The sequence below is a fragment of the Lygodium microphyllum genome, chromosome 1 (assembly GCF_053477565.2).
Source record: "Lygodium microphyllum isolate KBCC chromosome 1, Lygodium_microphyllum_v1.1.10, whole genome shotgun sequence".
Lineage (NCBI taxonomy): Eukaryota > Viridiplantae > Streptophyta > Polypodiopsida > Schizaeales > Lygodiaceae > Lygodium > Lygodium microphyllum.
In genome coordinates this window covers 157,613,519-157,631,222 of record NC_141135.1, presented here as the reverse complement: position 1 = coordinate 157,631,222, position 17,704 = coordinate 157,613,519, and the positions used below count along the sequence as shown (strand labels likewise).

Here is a 17,704-nt window from a genome sequence, read left to right as displayed (position 1 = left end):
TGCCTGTCCAACACCCTGGCCCTGTTGAGGAACTGCTGCAGGCTGTACTACTGGCTGTGCTGGAGCTCTAGGCTCCTCCTGAAAGATCACTCTGCGGATCTCAACCACCTTCTCAGGTTGCCTGTGCATCTTGTCTTCATGGAAGACGATATCATGGCTGCGTACTATTTTCCGCGCCTGCAGATCCCATAGGCGATAGCCCATCTCTCCTGACTCACCATAGCCAAGGAATATGCATTTAATGCTCTTTGGATCCAATTTACTCCTCTTGTCCTTGGACACATGGCAGAATGCCTCACATCCAAAGACACGGAGATGCGCATAAGAGGGTGGCTTACCAGCCCAAACTTCCTCTGCAACCTGGAAATCCAATCCACTGGAAGGCGATCGGTTTATGACATGCACTGCCGTACTAACTTCCTTAGCCCAAAAACTCTGGGGTAGGCCTGCATGGCTAAGCATAGAGCGCACACGCTCTTGAATAGTCCTGTTCATGCGCTCAGCCAAACCATTCTGGGGTGGGGTGTAAGGGGCGGTCAACTGACGCTTAATACCCCTGTCATCACAAAATTGCTCAAAAGCATACGAGACATATTCTCCCCCATTGTCAGTCCTAAGGCATTTCAGCCTATACCCAGTCTGGTTCTCAACAAGAGCAAGCCAACGCTGAAAGACTGCCAAGACATTGGACTTTTGCTTTATGGGATAAGCCCACACTTTCCTAGAAAAATCATCAATGAAGGTAACAAAGTACTTCGCGCCACCCATAGACATGCAAGGCATAGGCCCACAAACATCGGAATGCACCAATGCCAAGGGCTCACTCATGCGTGGCCTACCCGATTTCTTATGCGTAGACCTATTCTGCTTACCATAAAGACAATGATCACATGAGTCAAAACATGCATAATCCAAAGGCGGAAGATATTGCAAACCAGATAACATTTTCATTCCCTTCAAAGACATGTGCCGTAAACGAGCATGCCAAAGTGATACATGTGGGATAGAATCCACTGCAAAAACATGGTCAACTGAGGACCCAGATACAACAAGAGGATAGAGGCTGCCAGCCTTGGCGCCTCTAGCAAGCACAAGTCTGCCACGAGTAATCTTCCAGGCAGAATCCCCAAAACATACATGAAATCCTGCATCATCTAGCTGTCCTGTAGACATAAGACAGCGCGTAAGCGCAGGTATATGACGTACATCCCTAAGCAAAAATGAACTGCCAGTGGAAAACTGCAACTGAATATCACCCATGCCAACAATGTCAAGAGACCTGTCGTCTCCAAGTCTGACTGAACCAGATATAGTGCGGTAAGAGTGGAACCACTCACGGTAAGGCGTCACATGGAAGGATGCTCCGGAATCCAATAACCAGCACTGTGCATACATACTAGATGTCTCAGTCAAGTGTGAAGCATCAGAAGAACTAGCTGCAAGTATAAACTCATCACCACCATCGGACTCCTCAGTCTGCGTGACATTAATTTCCTCAATCTTGACGCTGGACTTCGCAGGTACTATGCTGCGATCAGAGGACTTCTCCTACACTTTATCTTTCCCCTTATCCTTGCGCTTCTCATTGCGCAACTCATGACACTATGGTCTAATATGGCCCTTTTTCCCACAATGATGACAAGTGACATTTGCATTGCGCCCACGCGACTTACTACGCGACTTGCCACGAGATTTAGACCGACCCTTCTGCGAGTCACGGCCACGGTTATTACCACGATCATTCCTGTCATTCCTGCCTCTAACTGTCAAAGCATGACTACCACGAGAGGCATCCAAGTTTTTGCGATTCACCTCTTCCTGAAGAAGAGCACTCTCAACATCTGCCAATTTTAGAGTAGCACTAGAGGCACAAAGAGCATTGGGAATACATCCCATGACTCATTCAGAGTCCCAAGCAAGAAAAGAGGAGTTACTTCCTCTCCAAAGGTGATATCCTGCGAAGTCAGGTTCTTCAGTATAGCATGGAACTGGCTCAAGTGAGCAGACATAGTCGCATTATCCTTCATCCGCAGATCCATAAGCTGCTTCAACCAGTACATTTGACTCGCCGGACTTTTCTTATCATAAAGATTCTTGATCTTATTCCATAGATCCCATGCACTCTGTGCTTCCTCAAATACATTATAATGTACCTGTTCAGTGAGAGAGAATACAATCGTGGACTTGCATAGCTCATCAAGTTCAAGCCAGTCGTCATTGTCCATAGTTTCAGGCTGCTCCCCACTCAACCGAAGTGGCTTAATCTGAGATTTCTACACCAAGACCTGCCAAATTTGACTCTTCCAATAAGAGTAGTTGGTACCATCCAACTTTGTAATGTTAAAGATGGCACTATCATGCGAAGATGACGCCATTATGCAGGCTGGAAATGCCCAAACAGTCCAAAACTGCTTGCTGTTTTACTGCAGAAACTGCCCAAAAATGACCAAAACGGGGTCCAAAGGGCGAGCAAAGTGTGCCAAAAGTTGCTGCCCACTTAGTACTAGGTGCAGTACACCAAATCAGGATATTTCAGCATGAAAAGTACACCTCAGTCCACCAATAACTGCTTGCTGTAATAAATTGCAGGTATGCAGTCTAGAGAGTAAACTGTCCCAAAATAGGATCCAATGTCAAGCAAACAATGCTAGGTCCAAAGCCGGCATGAAACGGACATAAGCAAGGCCAATGACAGTGAAAAGAACATGAGCTCAACATCGAAGCATGTCAAAATAACATTTGCCAGTGAAAGGCACACCCCCAGACACTCTAGGCAAAGTGTTCCTGTAACTGCCAAAACTTGACACAAATAGGTGTCTGCTCAAAGAGAAGGATCCAAATATGAGACTCAGCTCATAAGCATCCTGTGAACCAAGAGTACATCAATGCATATCCATAAAGATCGGAGTATGATCCCAAAGTCTCAATGCGTATGTAGCTGCTCAAGACATAAATTGCTCCAAATACATGTAAGTGCTCCAATAGCATGCAACTGTCAAAGGTCAAGCAAGCATGTAAAATGCTCCCACTGGCACAAAAGGCTTACAAAGCGAGCTCAGAAGCTCAAACAACCCAAGAGAAAGCACCAGTGATAAGTGACCCTGTCAATGCATCAAGCGCATCCAAGAGGCATGACATACATGAAGCACCAGTCGTATTAACCATGAAGCAATACATAAGCCCAAATAAGCTCTCGGTCAACTCAATGACATCCAAATAGCAACCAAGATCAGTGATTAAGTAAGCCGGGAATGCTCAAATACATCCAAATCCAAGCTCCAAATGTCGGTATGGCATACACGAACCAAATAGCATATGTCATGAACCAAAGCATGTAATGCAAAAGCCTAACTGTCAAGCAGAGACATGAGGCATAGACGGTCGACGAGCATGCCAAGTCGGTCCAAATGCCAGTGAAGACGGAGCTAATGTGAAGCTCAAAAGCATCCCATAATCTCATACATATGCTCCAAGTCGTCCCCAAATGTCAGAGACATCATGCCAAAGCTCAAAGCATACATCCGGTATCGGTAGGTAAGTGCCAAAGCATGTAAAGTACCTTCAGTCCACTGTTATTCCAGCATGTATTTACCGTTCTAAACAGTAGATTTCAGCCCCGTATTCAAGCCAAAAACGCTCCAAGTCGTCTCCAAATGTCAAAGACATCATGCCAAAGCTCAAAGCATACATCCGGTATCGGTAGGTAAGTGCCAAAGCATGTAAAGTACCTTCAGCCCACTGTTATTCCAGCATGTATTTACTGTTCTAAACAGTAGATTTCAGCCTCGAATTCAAGCCAAAATCATGGTCAAACCAAATGCATACATCCCCAATACATCCGGGTAGGAAGTAGACCGCATACGGGCATCAAATAGCTCCAATGGAATGAGGCATAAGCAACAAATGTCAGTGTCAGGGGTGCTGCCCTGTTTCCAGCACTGTTATGCAGTGAATGACAGTTTCAAAACTGAGAATGATCAGCTCCCAACCTCAATGTCAAGCCAAAGCATCAAAATGACATCCAAAAATGGCTCAAATGCCCTCCAAATAGGCCAATGATGAGTGCTCCATGAGCAACAAAGCATTCAGCTGTAAAACGTGGAGGTCAAAGTCTGAAAATGGGCACCATATTCAGCGTGTTGAGGCCTGGAGTGCTGCTGCCAATCACGTGGAGTTAGGATGGTTGGGGGGGGCTCAATGATGGCCCAAGGTAGACACATACCAAGCCATGAAGGCCCAATGCAAAGGGGAGGGAAGATATGAGCTATGGAGCTCAAGAAGAGTGGCTGCCCTTTGTTCCTGCCCTATTTCAAACTGAGAATACACTCAAATGCCTGCAAATGCTGAAGCAATATCTCAAGGGCAAGGCCCTGATGAAGCTCAAGAAGGCCGGGATGGAGCTCGGGAAGTCGGGGAGAGTCGGGAACTCAAGAGGTCGGCTATGGCTGCCGGGATGGAGACCCAATGCGTGAAGCGAGTCGATGCAAAGGTCGGGAAGCACCGAGTCGAGCTCGAGCAAGAGAATGGCAAGCTCTGATACCAGTTGAAATGTGAGAAGGATCAAAGCTTGCACACGAGCTATGGCGGGAGAGCAAGAGCAAGAAAGAGAGAGACAAGAAATGGAAACTCCAACAGTCACAATGTGTGACCGGGCCTTCCTTTATTCAAACTGTCACTAAAAGAATAAAGAATAAAGTGACGTGATGGGCGCTCGCCACCTGCAGTGTGCAGTGGCGGGTACTGTCAGTGTAGTAATACACTGGGCGGCACGGCGGAGGCGCCTTTACCCCCAACATGTATCTAGTACGAAATGCTGTCTTAGGAACATCTTGTGCCTTAATTCTTACTTGGTGATAGCCTGATCTTAAATCTATCTTTGTGAAGAATTTTGCCCCTTGTAATTGATCAAAAAGATCTTCCATCTTGGGCATAGGAAATTTATTCTTCACCGTTATTTTATTAAGTGCTCTATAGTCAACACAAAGTCGCACAGAACCATCTTTTTTCTTTACTAATAAAATTGGTGAAGCCCAAGGTGAATTACTGGGTTGTATAAACCCTTTATCAAGGTAATCCTTAATTTGTATTTCAACTTCTTGATGCTGCGTTTCACTTAACTTATAAGGTGGTTTAGAAATACGGTGAGTATCCTTATTTGTGTCAATTGGGTGATTTATATCACCCCTATCTGGTGGAAGGCCACTTGGTAAATCAGAAGGAAACACATCTTTCAATTCATCTAACAAACTACTTAATTCATTATTTACATTCAACTCACAAACATAAGAAAATTGTTGCTTTATATTACAAAAAGTAAAAGTGTTTTGTACAGGAAGAGACCATAACATATATACCTCACAAACTTCCTTCTTTAGCAGCTTCTGAACCTCAGTGGAACACAACAAAGGATTATCAGATACTTCATGTTCACCTTGAATGACAAAAGTCTTACCATCCCTTTCAAATTCCAGTGTATTACGATGGTAACTATGTTTTAAGGATGGTTCCAATCCCCATAGCCACTCCCTCCCTAGAGCAATATCAGCTCTTTCCATATTCATGATTTGGAAATCAAGTTTATCTTTATATCCTTGAATCTCAATTTCCAAATTGGATACCATTGTATCCCATATTTTATTATCTTGACCTTGCATCATACGAACAACATATTGATGCCCACTCTTTTGTTGGGGAAGTTGCAATTTTTTGACAAGTGCATAATTTATAAAATTATGTGTAGTAGAGTCATCAATCATGACTCTAACCCTCTTTCCAGCTATCAATCCATGCACTCTGACTAAATCATGTGGGCCAAAGGTAGGCTGCCATATAGAAGTTGACATACAACACTTGCATTGTACATCCATGTGCAAGACCTTTAAAGATTTATACCTTTCATGCCCCTTTAATTCTAAGGTCTGCACTACATGGATTTGTTTTTCTTTTCCCTTGCCCTTGTCCTTATCCTTTCCTTTGTCTTCCCCCTTTTTTCTTTGAGGGCAATTCCAAGCAGCATGATTAGGGGATAGGCAATTGAAACACAGCTTTTCTTTTTTGGCCTTATCAAAGTCGTCTGGACTTAACTTTGGCCTCACATATTGTTTCTTTTCAAAAGGTTGTTTTTTACCCTTAAAAAATGGCATTTTTCTTTTAAATTTGCCCACAAATTTTGAGGTTTCCAATTCCTTTGACTTGGGCTCTGTATCAGTGAGACTAGTGAGTATACTTGGACGCATACTATCTTCATTAATTAATGCAAATTTAATTGCTTCTTCCAGCGTCTTAGGTGAACTCCTTTTTACTTCCTTTTTACAGGCTTTATCTAGTCCCCTAATGAATCCTCTTGTCTTTTGAAATTCATCTATTCCTTCCAATTTGAGGATTATCTCACGATATTCCTCCAAATACGTCAGCAGGGGTCTTCCCTTTTGTCTGACATAATCCCAATCTTCCCAATTTCTTTCCATTTCATTTTCAGGAAGGAATTCTTTCAAAAAGACGGATTCAAATTGAGCCCAAGTTTCAGGTATTTTATTTGCCTCCTTTAAAGTTCGCCACCATTTATATGCTTTGGGCCCCAAAGTTAAACTAGCCTCTAGTGCTTAGAGATGTGGTGGAGTATTTTTAAGTTTATGTAAATCTTCCCATTTTTGGAGGAAATTAAAGATTGTATCTTTATTTCTATCTTTTTCCTCCCCGTGAAACTGAGGGGGTTTCATATCTTTAAGAACTGGATTATCCCTCAACTTATGGTGGGGTTCCTTAGGATCTCGCATAGTCACATCTAAATCTTTCGATGAAGATGGGATATCCGAGGTTTCTATCTTATTTTTATCTCTTTCTAACAATAAAGTTAATTGAGATTTTATTTCAGTGAGTGTTTGAGTTAGAAATTCCATTTGAACCCCCTGAGCCTGCACATGAGCAATAAGATCATCAAATTGTTCTCCTGTAGCAAAGAATTCTTCCCACTGTTCCTCTTGCATCTCTGATTCATGAGGATCTACCATAGGGTGGTCCCCAGAACTAGAACCTTCCATTACTCCCTCTTTCCCTTTTTCTGCCATTAATTCACTGAAATTGGAAAGCAAAGATAAGAAATTTGCATACAAAGTAAAGTACTTCCCTGGTTTTAATGGCAGGCAACTGTTGCTGGTTTTGTAGATAAACCCGAAGAGTAAGGAATAAATTTTGCCTTTCCGGACTAAAGCAGTGAACCGGTCATGCTGGAAATGAAGTTCTGTGGTAGAAACGAAAGAATCATGGGAATAACCGGTATATCTTCTATGTAAAAAAAAACAGGTCTGATTGACTTTAGTCCGCCGATAACGAACTGACTCCTGACTTCAGTCGTGTATCATTTGACGTTTTTCCGTCCGTCCCACAGTAGTCGCCTCACGCACAACAGTCCCCTCATGCACAGCAGTCGCCTCACAGCTCTGACGTCTTTTGTCACGTTTCGCCTCAGTCGACCGTCGTCTCATGCTCCGCCTTACGCCTTTCTTCTGCCTGCTACGTGTCACACTTACGTGACGTGGCACAACCACGAATTACCACTTCGTATAGAAATCTTCGACGATTGACGAATGACGGGCGACCTTAATCGACTGATAGATGACGTGTCATGTCCGTCGAACCGTGTGGCTCTGATACCAATGTCAGGCGACGACCTTGACAGGAGGCCCTGAAGAAGACGATGAAGACCAGAGAAAAAGCAATCCCATACCAATGAGCACGAGTGATCGTTTCATCTCCTAGCCTTGCCTAGTTCATTGCTGGCCACCCTCATCGTGATCCGATTGCCAGCCGTCAAACTTTGGTGAGTCCTACTATTCTTGGACTCTCTTTGGTTCTAGGCTCCCCTAAACCCCGTTCGGGCGCCCAAGACCCCGGACGGTCATCCTCGTGCATGTTTCCCTTAATTTACCTTATAATGTAACACACTGTGCCACCAACTTTCCTTCGAGTATTGACTGCCATTCGGGGTATGGACTTAGCTGGAACTAGCCAAGAAAACTCTCTGGTTGATAAGATTCTCACTGAGGAGGAGCTATACGTTGCGAGTAGACTCGGACAAGGTACCATGCTACTCGATGTGGCAAAATATCTATTGTTATTGAGTAGGCTGCCACGAGTACTGGATGCGTGTGCCACACTCCAGTACAATCCTGAGTTCTACAATTGGTTTTTATCCTCACGAAGTGACATGGATTTATAAATGTATATATAAATAAACAATGTGTTTTGTGATTGTGTATAGATAATACAAAAAAGAAGAAGAAGCAAAGCCAGCACACACACAAGCAATGATAATCAAACGCAGGTGATATGCATCCAAGTTAACACTATGAGGTTCAGATAAGTGATGTCTTTTGAGCTGCACTTGCTCATTATGATTGAAACATATGACTTGCATATACTCTTATGAGTTGCCAAGTGAATGCAGGATGACACAGGTCTTTGTACAAAAGCGTTCAATGTCCAAGTCACCACAAGACCACCAACCCCACAAAGAACCATTATGGAGAAACTGACAAAAATACCAAGAACAAAGAGCCATGATGGAAGCCAAGCTTCCATTCACGGCGGAAGAGCAAGCAAAGTACGGCTTGATGATAGAACTGGGGGTTTCAGCCAGTTTACATTCAAGCTTACCCTAAATCTAAAAGACGTCATCATGGAGGAGCCAGTTGCCGTAAAACAACTCTGGGACCAGTGTAGTCTACAGAAGTATGTAGAGAAGTTCGGGCAAGCTATCGATTACAGCAAGTGCGCAAAATTTCTGAGGAGCTTCAATGTTGAAAGAAACTGTGGCATGGTGACGGTAAGAAGAGGAGAAGAAGCTTGTCAAGTAGAGGTGGAGTGGAGCCTTGCGATGATGGAGAAGGCTTTGGGTCTAGCCACAATAGCAGGACTGAGAAACGCTCAAGGAGAGATGTGCATAACATGCTAGGGGTGAGCTGTCACCAATCTGGGAACAAGAGGGAGATAGTCCACAAGGAATAGCAGGACAACATGGAGAGAGTTACTAAAAAAAAAAAAAAACGAGCAACCATCTCAACAACAAGAGAGCGAGAGGACAATCCGTGAGCAGTAAGGCTAAAAAATTGTCAAGTTAAGCGAAAATAAAAGATCACTCTCTCGAAATTTCCAGAAGAAAAACTTGATTCACCTCCAAAGAAAATAGAGCATTGCAAAGGGTGGAGGAGAAATCGAAGAGATTAGAAGAAGAGTGCAAGCAAATGCGAGACAAGGAGGAAGAACGACTAAGGCAAAAGGGAGGAGGAGATTACTCTTAGGAAGATTGAATCAAAGATTTAGCCTACAAGTTGGCACATCGCTTTACAACATGGACTCGAGGCCATGACACCTAAGCCTAATCGTGGCTTAGGAGTGGAGGAGGAATGTGCTTTCTTAATCTCAACTGGCTGAACCTTACAGGAACTGTCACGGGGACGTGAAATTTTGAGATGCTTTAATCTTGCTAGTAACACTTGATTAAGTTACTAATCAAATGTGCAAGGTTGTTTAGCACATGTGATACACATAGCAGTTATTTCATGGGAACGAGCCAAGGACCTCGAGGATGCAGTGGGAGTTAAAGGCAAAAGTTGTGTTAAGTTATGCCTACTGGGTTTTGGTGGTTAGTTGGTGCTATGTTGGACCCTAGGACAATTGTTTGGCCATTAAGTGTCAGTGGTGACACTAGGGACTAGCATTAATTAATTAATTAATGCTAGTCTAAGGGTCAACAAAGGCTGGGAACCACTCCAAGTTGCAAATGGCCTAGCCAATCTCATTCCAGATGGGCATGTTTAATTTTGGGCAGGGTCAAAAGGGCTGAAATTAATTTTCAGAATTAAATAATTCTGAAAAATTAATTTAATGGCTGAAAATGCATTAGGAAGGCTGCCACTTGGCAAAACTTTCCCATGCAACTAGGGAGAAGGCTGTTGGAGGGTGGTGGAAGCTGAATGGTAGCCATTCGGAGCTTGGTGGAGGGAGAGGAGGTGATCAGATTTGGCTCTGAGAGGCGACGACGACTGATCGCGCGCCGCGATAGGATAGGGGGCGGCAAGTTTTCTCTTCCGCCTCAAGAGAGGCGGCGGTAGGAGAGAAGGGCTCGCAAGCGAAGCTGGTGTTTTACCCCCTTTTGAAGCTGTTGGTGCCATCAGATTTGTCATCAGAGCTACGAATCAGAAGATACATTTTAGTTGATTTTCTCTCTTTCTACAGCATTCTCTCATCTCCTTCAGTCTATGCTTAAGTATTCTCAGCAATTCTGAGCCATGGGTAGTAGAGTACAGCCAAATTTGGTGGACAGCAGAGAGTTTACTGCTGTAAACCCTAAATTACAGCAGTAATTAGGGTTTAGCAGCCACCTTGGGACCCGTGCCATCGGTGAAAGGCATTGTACACTGAAATCAGCACCGGAAATTCGTGGAATTGTGAGGATTTCAGATGCCAGCCCATCTATTGTGAATTTGGGGCAGCATTTGGCCAGTTGGGGTTCCATTAGAGCAAGTCTTGGGTGAAAATCAAGGGGCAATTTGCCCGAATGCTTTGCTGATTATTGGAACAGCAATGGGCTTTTGAATCAGCCAAGGAGATTGTGAAATTTCAGCTTGTAATTTATCCATTAGCAATTGAAATTAAAGAAATACCGAAAGGGGCGCCAGTTTTGGGGCCAACAGGGTGTCCACTGTCCAAGTTTATGAAGGTAAAGTGAGCATTTCAGTTTATGTTCATTTGCTAATTGTTGTAATTAAGTGCTTAATCAGGTTAAACCACCCTATCCGAGAAGGAAGACTGGTTGCAGGAACTCTCCTTGCTAAGGGTTTTGGGGAGCCAAAACAGCAAATGCAATCGCCTCAACAGGAGCCACTGGAGTTGGTCCACGAAGAAGGGCATAACTCTAAATGAAATCAATGATAGAAAGAACGAGTGTAGGAACCAAGCCCCCTCCGTGGCTATAACAAGTACAGTCAAAAGAGAAAAGGGCTCTATGCCAAGCCATACATTCCGTGGTAAATCTCTTAGGCCCCCTCGGAATGTAACTATTGTAGAGCATCAAGATGATGTCTAGCTTGCCTCCTCCCAATGCATCTAAAAAAAAAAGAGAGGGAAAAGAGAAAACAAACAAAGATCCCCACAAAGAAAAAGGAAATGAACAATGAGCTTTTCCATATATATTAGAGTGCCACAAATACTGTACCTAGGGGTCCTCAGGTTAGGTATGTCTGGTGGCCTTGGTTAGCCGGCTCCGTAACCCCCCTAGCCTTTCTTGTCCCCCCACTTTACACTCAGGGCATATCAAGGGTAGGACACACCTAGGGAGTTTGTGCTCGCCTATGGTTAGATTTGTCTCCCTAAGTGACACCCACACCTCCCCTATACTCAATCTGGGTCCTCAAGTGTGGGACAACGCCACAGGATTCCTTGAGGTTCAACCCAACTCCCAGTTTCACTAGCATGAACACCATGCAATACTGCACAGTGAGGTAGACACGCTCCCAGGTAGTGCACTCCCTTTTTCTACTCTCAGATATACTCAACAATGGTGGTCAACCACCGACATTGAAGACCCCCACTACCCGATCAAATCTAATCTCGGCCTCGGCAATCTAATCTTGGCGTCAATGAGCTTAGTTATACTACATCATGTTGTCAAAATCCCAAATGATGTCTCAAGAGGCCTTCAAGTGTATCCTCCTCAACAATGATAATTTTTTCCGCCCTATTGAACCCTTGTTTCATCCACGCATTGCTACGAGAAACTAGACCAACAGTCTTCTACTTACGTAATATGTAAGTATACACGTGCACTCACATAATATTTGCATCACAATCTATACACAGTTTGGGTCCTCAAGTGCAAGACAATACTCTCAGCTTGCTTAGAGTTCGACCTGTCTCCCAAACTAATCAAACTATGACTTGTGCACGCTAAGAAGACTAGCGCTACCCCTAGGGAGAGACCACATATGAGAGGTTTTCAATTGTAGGTATTGAAGACTCCAACGAAAGTGTCTTCGGCTCTTTATCAACACTCAACTCTGAATGCTTATCCTATGCAAGCCCACCAAAGAATCGTCACACGTAGAATCCCTAGACCACCAATACCTGTGCTAGCCATTAGTGCAATTCCCAACAAAGAACAACCCTATCACTAACTCCAACAATCCTACCACCAGCCAACAAGGCCAACAACGTGCCCCCAACGACCTTCATCTCTACCACCACCAAAATTTCTTCGGAACAAACCACAGATGTCCCTACCGCCCACGTCTTCGGTGCATGCCAAAGCTTGCTACCTACGATGGTGAGTGCCATGGGATTGGTACTTGTCTAGGAACATCAGAAAACTCTAAAGCGGAGGACAAGGCCAAGGCAAAAGTGAAACGAAAGACGAAGGCGCGTCAAGAAAAATATGGAAACACAAAAAGTGCAGAAAAGTCCTAAATCAAGGAGAAAGGCGCACATGAAAAAGCGTAAGTCAATATTTTTGTAAAAAAGCGCAAGGTGCATCATGATTTATTTTAAGAGTGCAGGGCTCCCACCCGTGTAAATTGTAAAGGGAGATGGGTGGTAGGAAGAAAGCTAGGAGGATAATGGGAAAAAGGGCCTAGGCCACTGCCGGCCATGTAAAAAAGGGGATAAGGAGATGACTACCCAAAAGGGATTTAGGGCTTTGTATATAAAGTTGAAAAGAGAATGAGAAGCTCATTCTTGTGTGTGGCTAAAAGTGGCTATTCTCTTCTTCTTCTTCTTCTTATTCTTACTTGCTTGAGTTTGTGCTTGAGAGACGGACCGCTTATTGCTTCAAGCGTTCCAAGCCGAGAACTAATGGCTACCTCTCACATAGCCGATGCGCTATCCATCTCTACGGGTGTAGTGAGCTTACCTACGTGCCCGATCGAGTTACCTCCTTTCCCGAGCACTCCGGTAGCTCCACGATCCTAGTGGAAGCTTGAAGTAAGCTCCATCCTCAAGATTCACGCTGGAAGCTCCATCATTGTGAGCAAGACAAGAGAAGAGAAGAAGGGAGGAGAAGATAGAGAGCTTCTCCTCCACGGTCTCCCACCCTCACACCCTCACTCCCTCACACTCTCATACTCCCTCTCAAGCAAGCAAGCAAGAATAAGAAGAAGAAGAAGAAGAAGAAGAAGAGGAGAGCCACTTTTGGCCACACACAAGAATGAGCTTCTCATTCCCTTTTCAACTTTATATACAAAGCCCTAAATTCCTTTTGGGCGGCCATCTCCTTATTCTCTTTTTTACATGGCTGGCCGTGGCCTAGGCCCTTTTTTCCATTGTCCTCCTATCTTCCTAGATTTCTTCTTACCGCTCATCTCCCTTTACAATTTGCATGGGTGGGAGCCCAGCACTCTTAAAATAAATCATGGTGCGTCTTGCACTTTTTTACAAAAGTATCGACTTGTGCTTTTACTTGTGCGCCTTTCTCCTTGATTTAGGACTTTTGTGTACTTCTTGTGTTTCCATATTTTCTTGGTGCGCCTGCGTATTCCGTTTCACCTTTGCCTTGGCCTTGTCCTCCGCTTTAGAGTTTCCCGATGTTCCACCTTGTTTGTCTGAGGGTTAACACCTCTCCTCATCAATTGACCACAACCGGCACCACATGGTTGATCGCAACCGGCACTTTCAAAGACTGCATTAATATAAAGAAAAATCAATATAATTCTCTCTTTCTCTTCTAGTTGACAAAACTCCTTTCAAATTCTCTCTCAGACACCTTTATATTTCTCTTTCCCTCTCAAATTCTCTCTTGGGCACCTTTAAACCCCCCCAAATCAAACTTTTTTTATGTACTCATGTTTAACATTAAATCATGAACATTGATATTAGCAAAAAAATTAAGCATAACATTAACATAAGCATTAAACGGTAAGAATCACAATAACATCTAATGTTAAATCAACATTAAAATTATTGATAGCGTTAACAACTAATGTCAAATTAATAGTCAAGAGAGAAACTCTGATGCCAATACAAATCAAGGTTTTAGCTACTGATGATGGTTTGCCATAGCCTCGGATTGGAAGGGAAGGAGTGCTGGAGAAGAAACACACCTTGTTGTATCCACCATCTACAATATGTGCCCCTTGCGCATGCTCCTTCTGCTAGCAGTGTCCTATACCACCATAAACAACATAAAAACGCACATGTTAGGCGTGAACCATTACGGTTCCATGATCAAAAGTTGTTTTGTGCACGTCATCGGATCTCCTACCCAATTGCTGGTTGATGCTATGATACCAATGGAACATCCCCCTAGGACCCAACTTGCACACGAGACATGACACCAGCCATATTCACGAATATAAAGGATTGGACATCAAACTCACCTCCTAGCCATAGAGCCAAATGAGCTTACCCCCGAGCTTGGGAGCTAGCAACACTAGTCATGGCCTCATCCCAATGGTTGGTGTCCCATACCACCAACCATCTTGGTAGATGGATGTGTCGGCCAAGGAGTCAAGAGTACAAGAGTGGTGATCACACAATGAATGCACAATAGGGCCTCCAGTCCTATAAATAGGACTTGGTTGCCCTAACCCCGAGGTGTGCTTAGTGCATTTGCACTAAGTCACTTCACGACCACTATGAACAATGCTACTAGCAACCATCCAGATGTCCAAGGATGTAACGTCCCTCCTCATCTGGCTTATCCTATTTATCTGTTGGCTCCCAAGTAGAGGGATCTCAAGTGGTCATATGCTGTGCTGAGTGGTTGGGACTTGTAAGTTGGAAGCTAAAGTTTGAGGGACATAATGATGCAGGGATATTACAGCCACTCTGTATGCTATTTTAATCTTTGGAGTTTTCTGATGGAGTTCATTATGGATTATGGTGGATAGATTCTACAAGAAACCTCACACATGCCAAGCTATCAAATAGATATTATGGGCCTTCTTTGACTCTACAATGATATAACGAGGTTGCTTACAGATTGGTTTTGATGTACCATTGGGAAATTTATAACGCAGTTAATAAAAAAAATATGTTGATGAATCACCTGATCAACCAATTTTTGAAGATCAACTGGAAGGGAGTGAGTTGAAGTTTTGAGCTAGAATTAATTGTTTATCTCAAAGGCATATGATAAAGTTCAAAATTTACTCCATCAGTGATGCCAAGTGGATAGTCTTAGAAGTCTGCATCTCTGACTTTCAAGAAGCCTCTTGCAGTGTTTGGAAGCTTCAGCAATAAGTTGTCAATAAGCAATGCAAGGATATGTCTTGATGAGTTGTCATGTTCTATTTCTACATCTAGAAGATGCTTACTTGTACATGTGCATTCCTGCAGAATTGAATCTTGATTGGTAGGGATAGGTATCATATTTGTGTAATGATTTTGGTGATGAAACCCTTTCCTAGTGGTCAAGCTGATCAGCTGCTCTCGCAATCTCAATATGAAGCCTTTCAAGGACATTATTTGATTGAAATCTTGCTTGTTGAGATCTTACAACATTTCATTTTTCTTAATAATGATGCTCTCATTTGAGGATTTGTGCCTAAAGTGATAATACTGTACCAGGGAAGGGTTTTTAGTCAAGTATGAAGTGTATGGAGAGATACAAGTGAATGCCCTATTGTCAGGTGTGCCAGATTTGACACTTACATTTGCCAACTCCTCTATATTGAATGATGTGCAATTCCATCCTTGTGTTCGATATCAACCTTGGGAGTCACGCCAAGTACTCTCATTTGTACCACCTGATGGGCATTTCAGGCTCATGAGCTACAGGTTTGAAGCTGATTGAAACATGTTCAGCCATGTACTGCTGCTAACTAACAGTCAATTCAGGCAAGCCAATGATTTCTTTTCTTATGCAATACCTTGATACAGAGTGAAGAACTTGAAAAATACTCCTATATATGTGAAGCCTCAATTTAGTGGCACTGGTGAGATTTGCCGTGTGAATATTCTGGTGGGCATTCGAAACGATCCGGGGAAACCTATAGACTCTGTTGTTGTGGAGTTTCCTTTGCCGCCATCAGTAGCCTCATGGTATTTGACTGCAAATCATGGGACAGTTTACAATGCTCCAAATTCAAAGGTAATGATGGTAGTGTTGAGACCCTAAATGCTTTTAATTAAAGATGCACCTGGAGGAAAAACTCTGATCTGTTTGCCATCTATGCTTGTGAGCATCCATTTTGGAACCAAGACAGGAATTCTGATCTTGGGATTTCTTGTCTCTGAATTCATTTTCAAAATTGTTTTGTAGGTCTTATCCTGGACAATAGGAAAACTCCCAAAAGACAAGTCACCCTGTCTGAGTGGTACAATGCAGTTGGTGAAAGGTGTTGATCGACTTCAGGAGTTCCCAACATTACTTGTTGGATTCAAAATCATGGGTGTGGCAATGTCTGGACTGAAAATAGATAAGACCGAACTGCATAATGTGTTGTATCGTCCTTACAAAGGCTTTCGTGCTGTAAGCAGAGCCGCCAGCTATGAGATTCGGACGTAGCACCTTGATCCATGATAATGCTGTTTCTTCAAGTCTTCAGTAGACATTCATTTGTCTACTAAAATCTGCAGAAGTGGACCAACTGTGGCGATTTGTAAGAAATAGCTGCCCTGCTGTTTGAAAAAACAAAAAAGTTTAGTCATGATGCATGTGTCTTTTTTTGATGCCACAATGCAATAGCAGGTCTTCCACCAATCCACTCCTCAGGCAAAGTCTTGATTAACCTGATCCTCCTTGGGGCAATTAATGCTACGCCCAAAGTTTTGATATTCATGAACCTAAGCATTTATGCCACCGCATAATTCATGTTATGCTTTCAAGCCACTGCCTAGTGTTCTTAAGAAGTACAAGAAGATAGGCATGCACAATCATCTTATATGAAATCTCTGGTACAAAAGGTTGTCGAGGTGGTGGGTGCTGACAAAGGACATTGTGAAAATGCAAGTCTTGTTCACATGGAGCATTTGAATATGCTAGAAATGTGATGGAGGCACACTTCTTGACAAACACATCTTACCTTGCTTTGCTCTTAATTTCAGGGTCTCCACGATCGCATAACAATCCACGCCCCAAAAGCCTTGCAGCTAGTTTGGTAGTAGACATTAGTTTATTCCAAGTCACAAGCATGCCACATTTGTACTCCACAAGTAGCTAATTTGCATATGGTATGTGCGCCATGTCTTTTCTTTGTTACACTTAAAACTCCATAGAGAAAACAAACTATGGTTATGTTTCAGTGCCTCTGGAGTGTTGGTGGAATGCAACACATATACTTTTCCAAATTTCATAGCAAATTTAAATATCCTAAAAAGTTGATTTTTATTTGAAGTATCTCAGAATAGAAGAGCTTTCAACAAGCTTCATTGCATGTTTCTAGTTTGCTTGTGTTTTAGGCCCTTTGCAATAGCATCACTCTAGGTTGTTTGGAACTATGCTTGTGTCACCATGGAGCTTGACCAAAGTTTCCTACTGCCCTTTCTTGGAAGAGGGATGGGTCTTGTAAAGACCCATTCTACATTTGCATTCGGCAACCGAACCCTCAAGATCATACCACCAATGAGAGTGTATATGTCAATGTGGCTGTCCTACTTCCGATCAACCCTTGATGTATTTTTGGAGTGAAGCATGAGATGCAGAGGGAAAGGGAATAGGTTGCACGCATTTTTGATGGATGAAGTATGTTTTCTATTGTATTACACTTGAAGG

At 43.2% G+C, this 17,704-nt stretch overlaps 1 protein-coding gene across 3 annotated transcripts in view; it reads left to right on the top strand.

Moving 5' to 3' along the window:
* ZIP4 (Clathrin adaptor complexes medium subunit family protein) overlaps nt 1-17,277 on the top strand; it is a 77,680-nt gene extending 60,403 nt beyond the window's left edge. For 2 of the 3 annotated variants that reach the window (XM_087683441.1, XM_087683450.1), the window contains exons 6-8: nt 15,559-15,768; nt 15,871-16,081; nt 16,253-17,275. In XM_087683441.1, coding sequence (XP_087539567.1) covers nt 15,559-15,768; nt 15,871-16,081; nt 16,253-16,498 — 667 coding nt within the window. In that variant the 3' untranslated portion in view covers nt 16,499-17,275. Of the gene's footprint in view, nt 1-15,558; nt 15,769-15,870; nt 16,082-16,252 lie in introns of all 3 variants that reach the window. The other variant, XM_087683434.1, reaches the window with a different exon arrangement.
* The last annotated feature ends 427 nt before the right edge of the window (nt 17,278-17,704 follow it).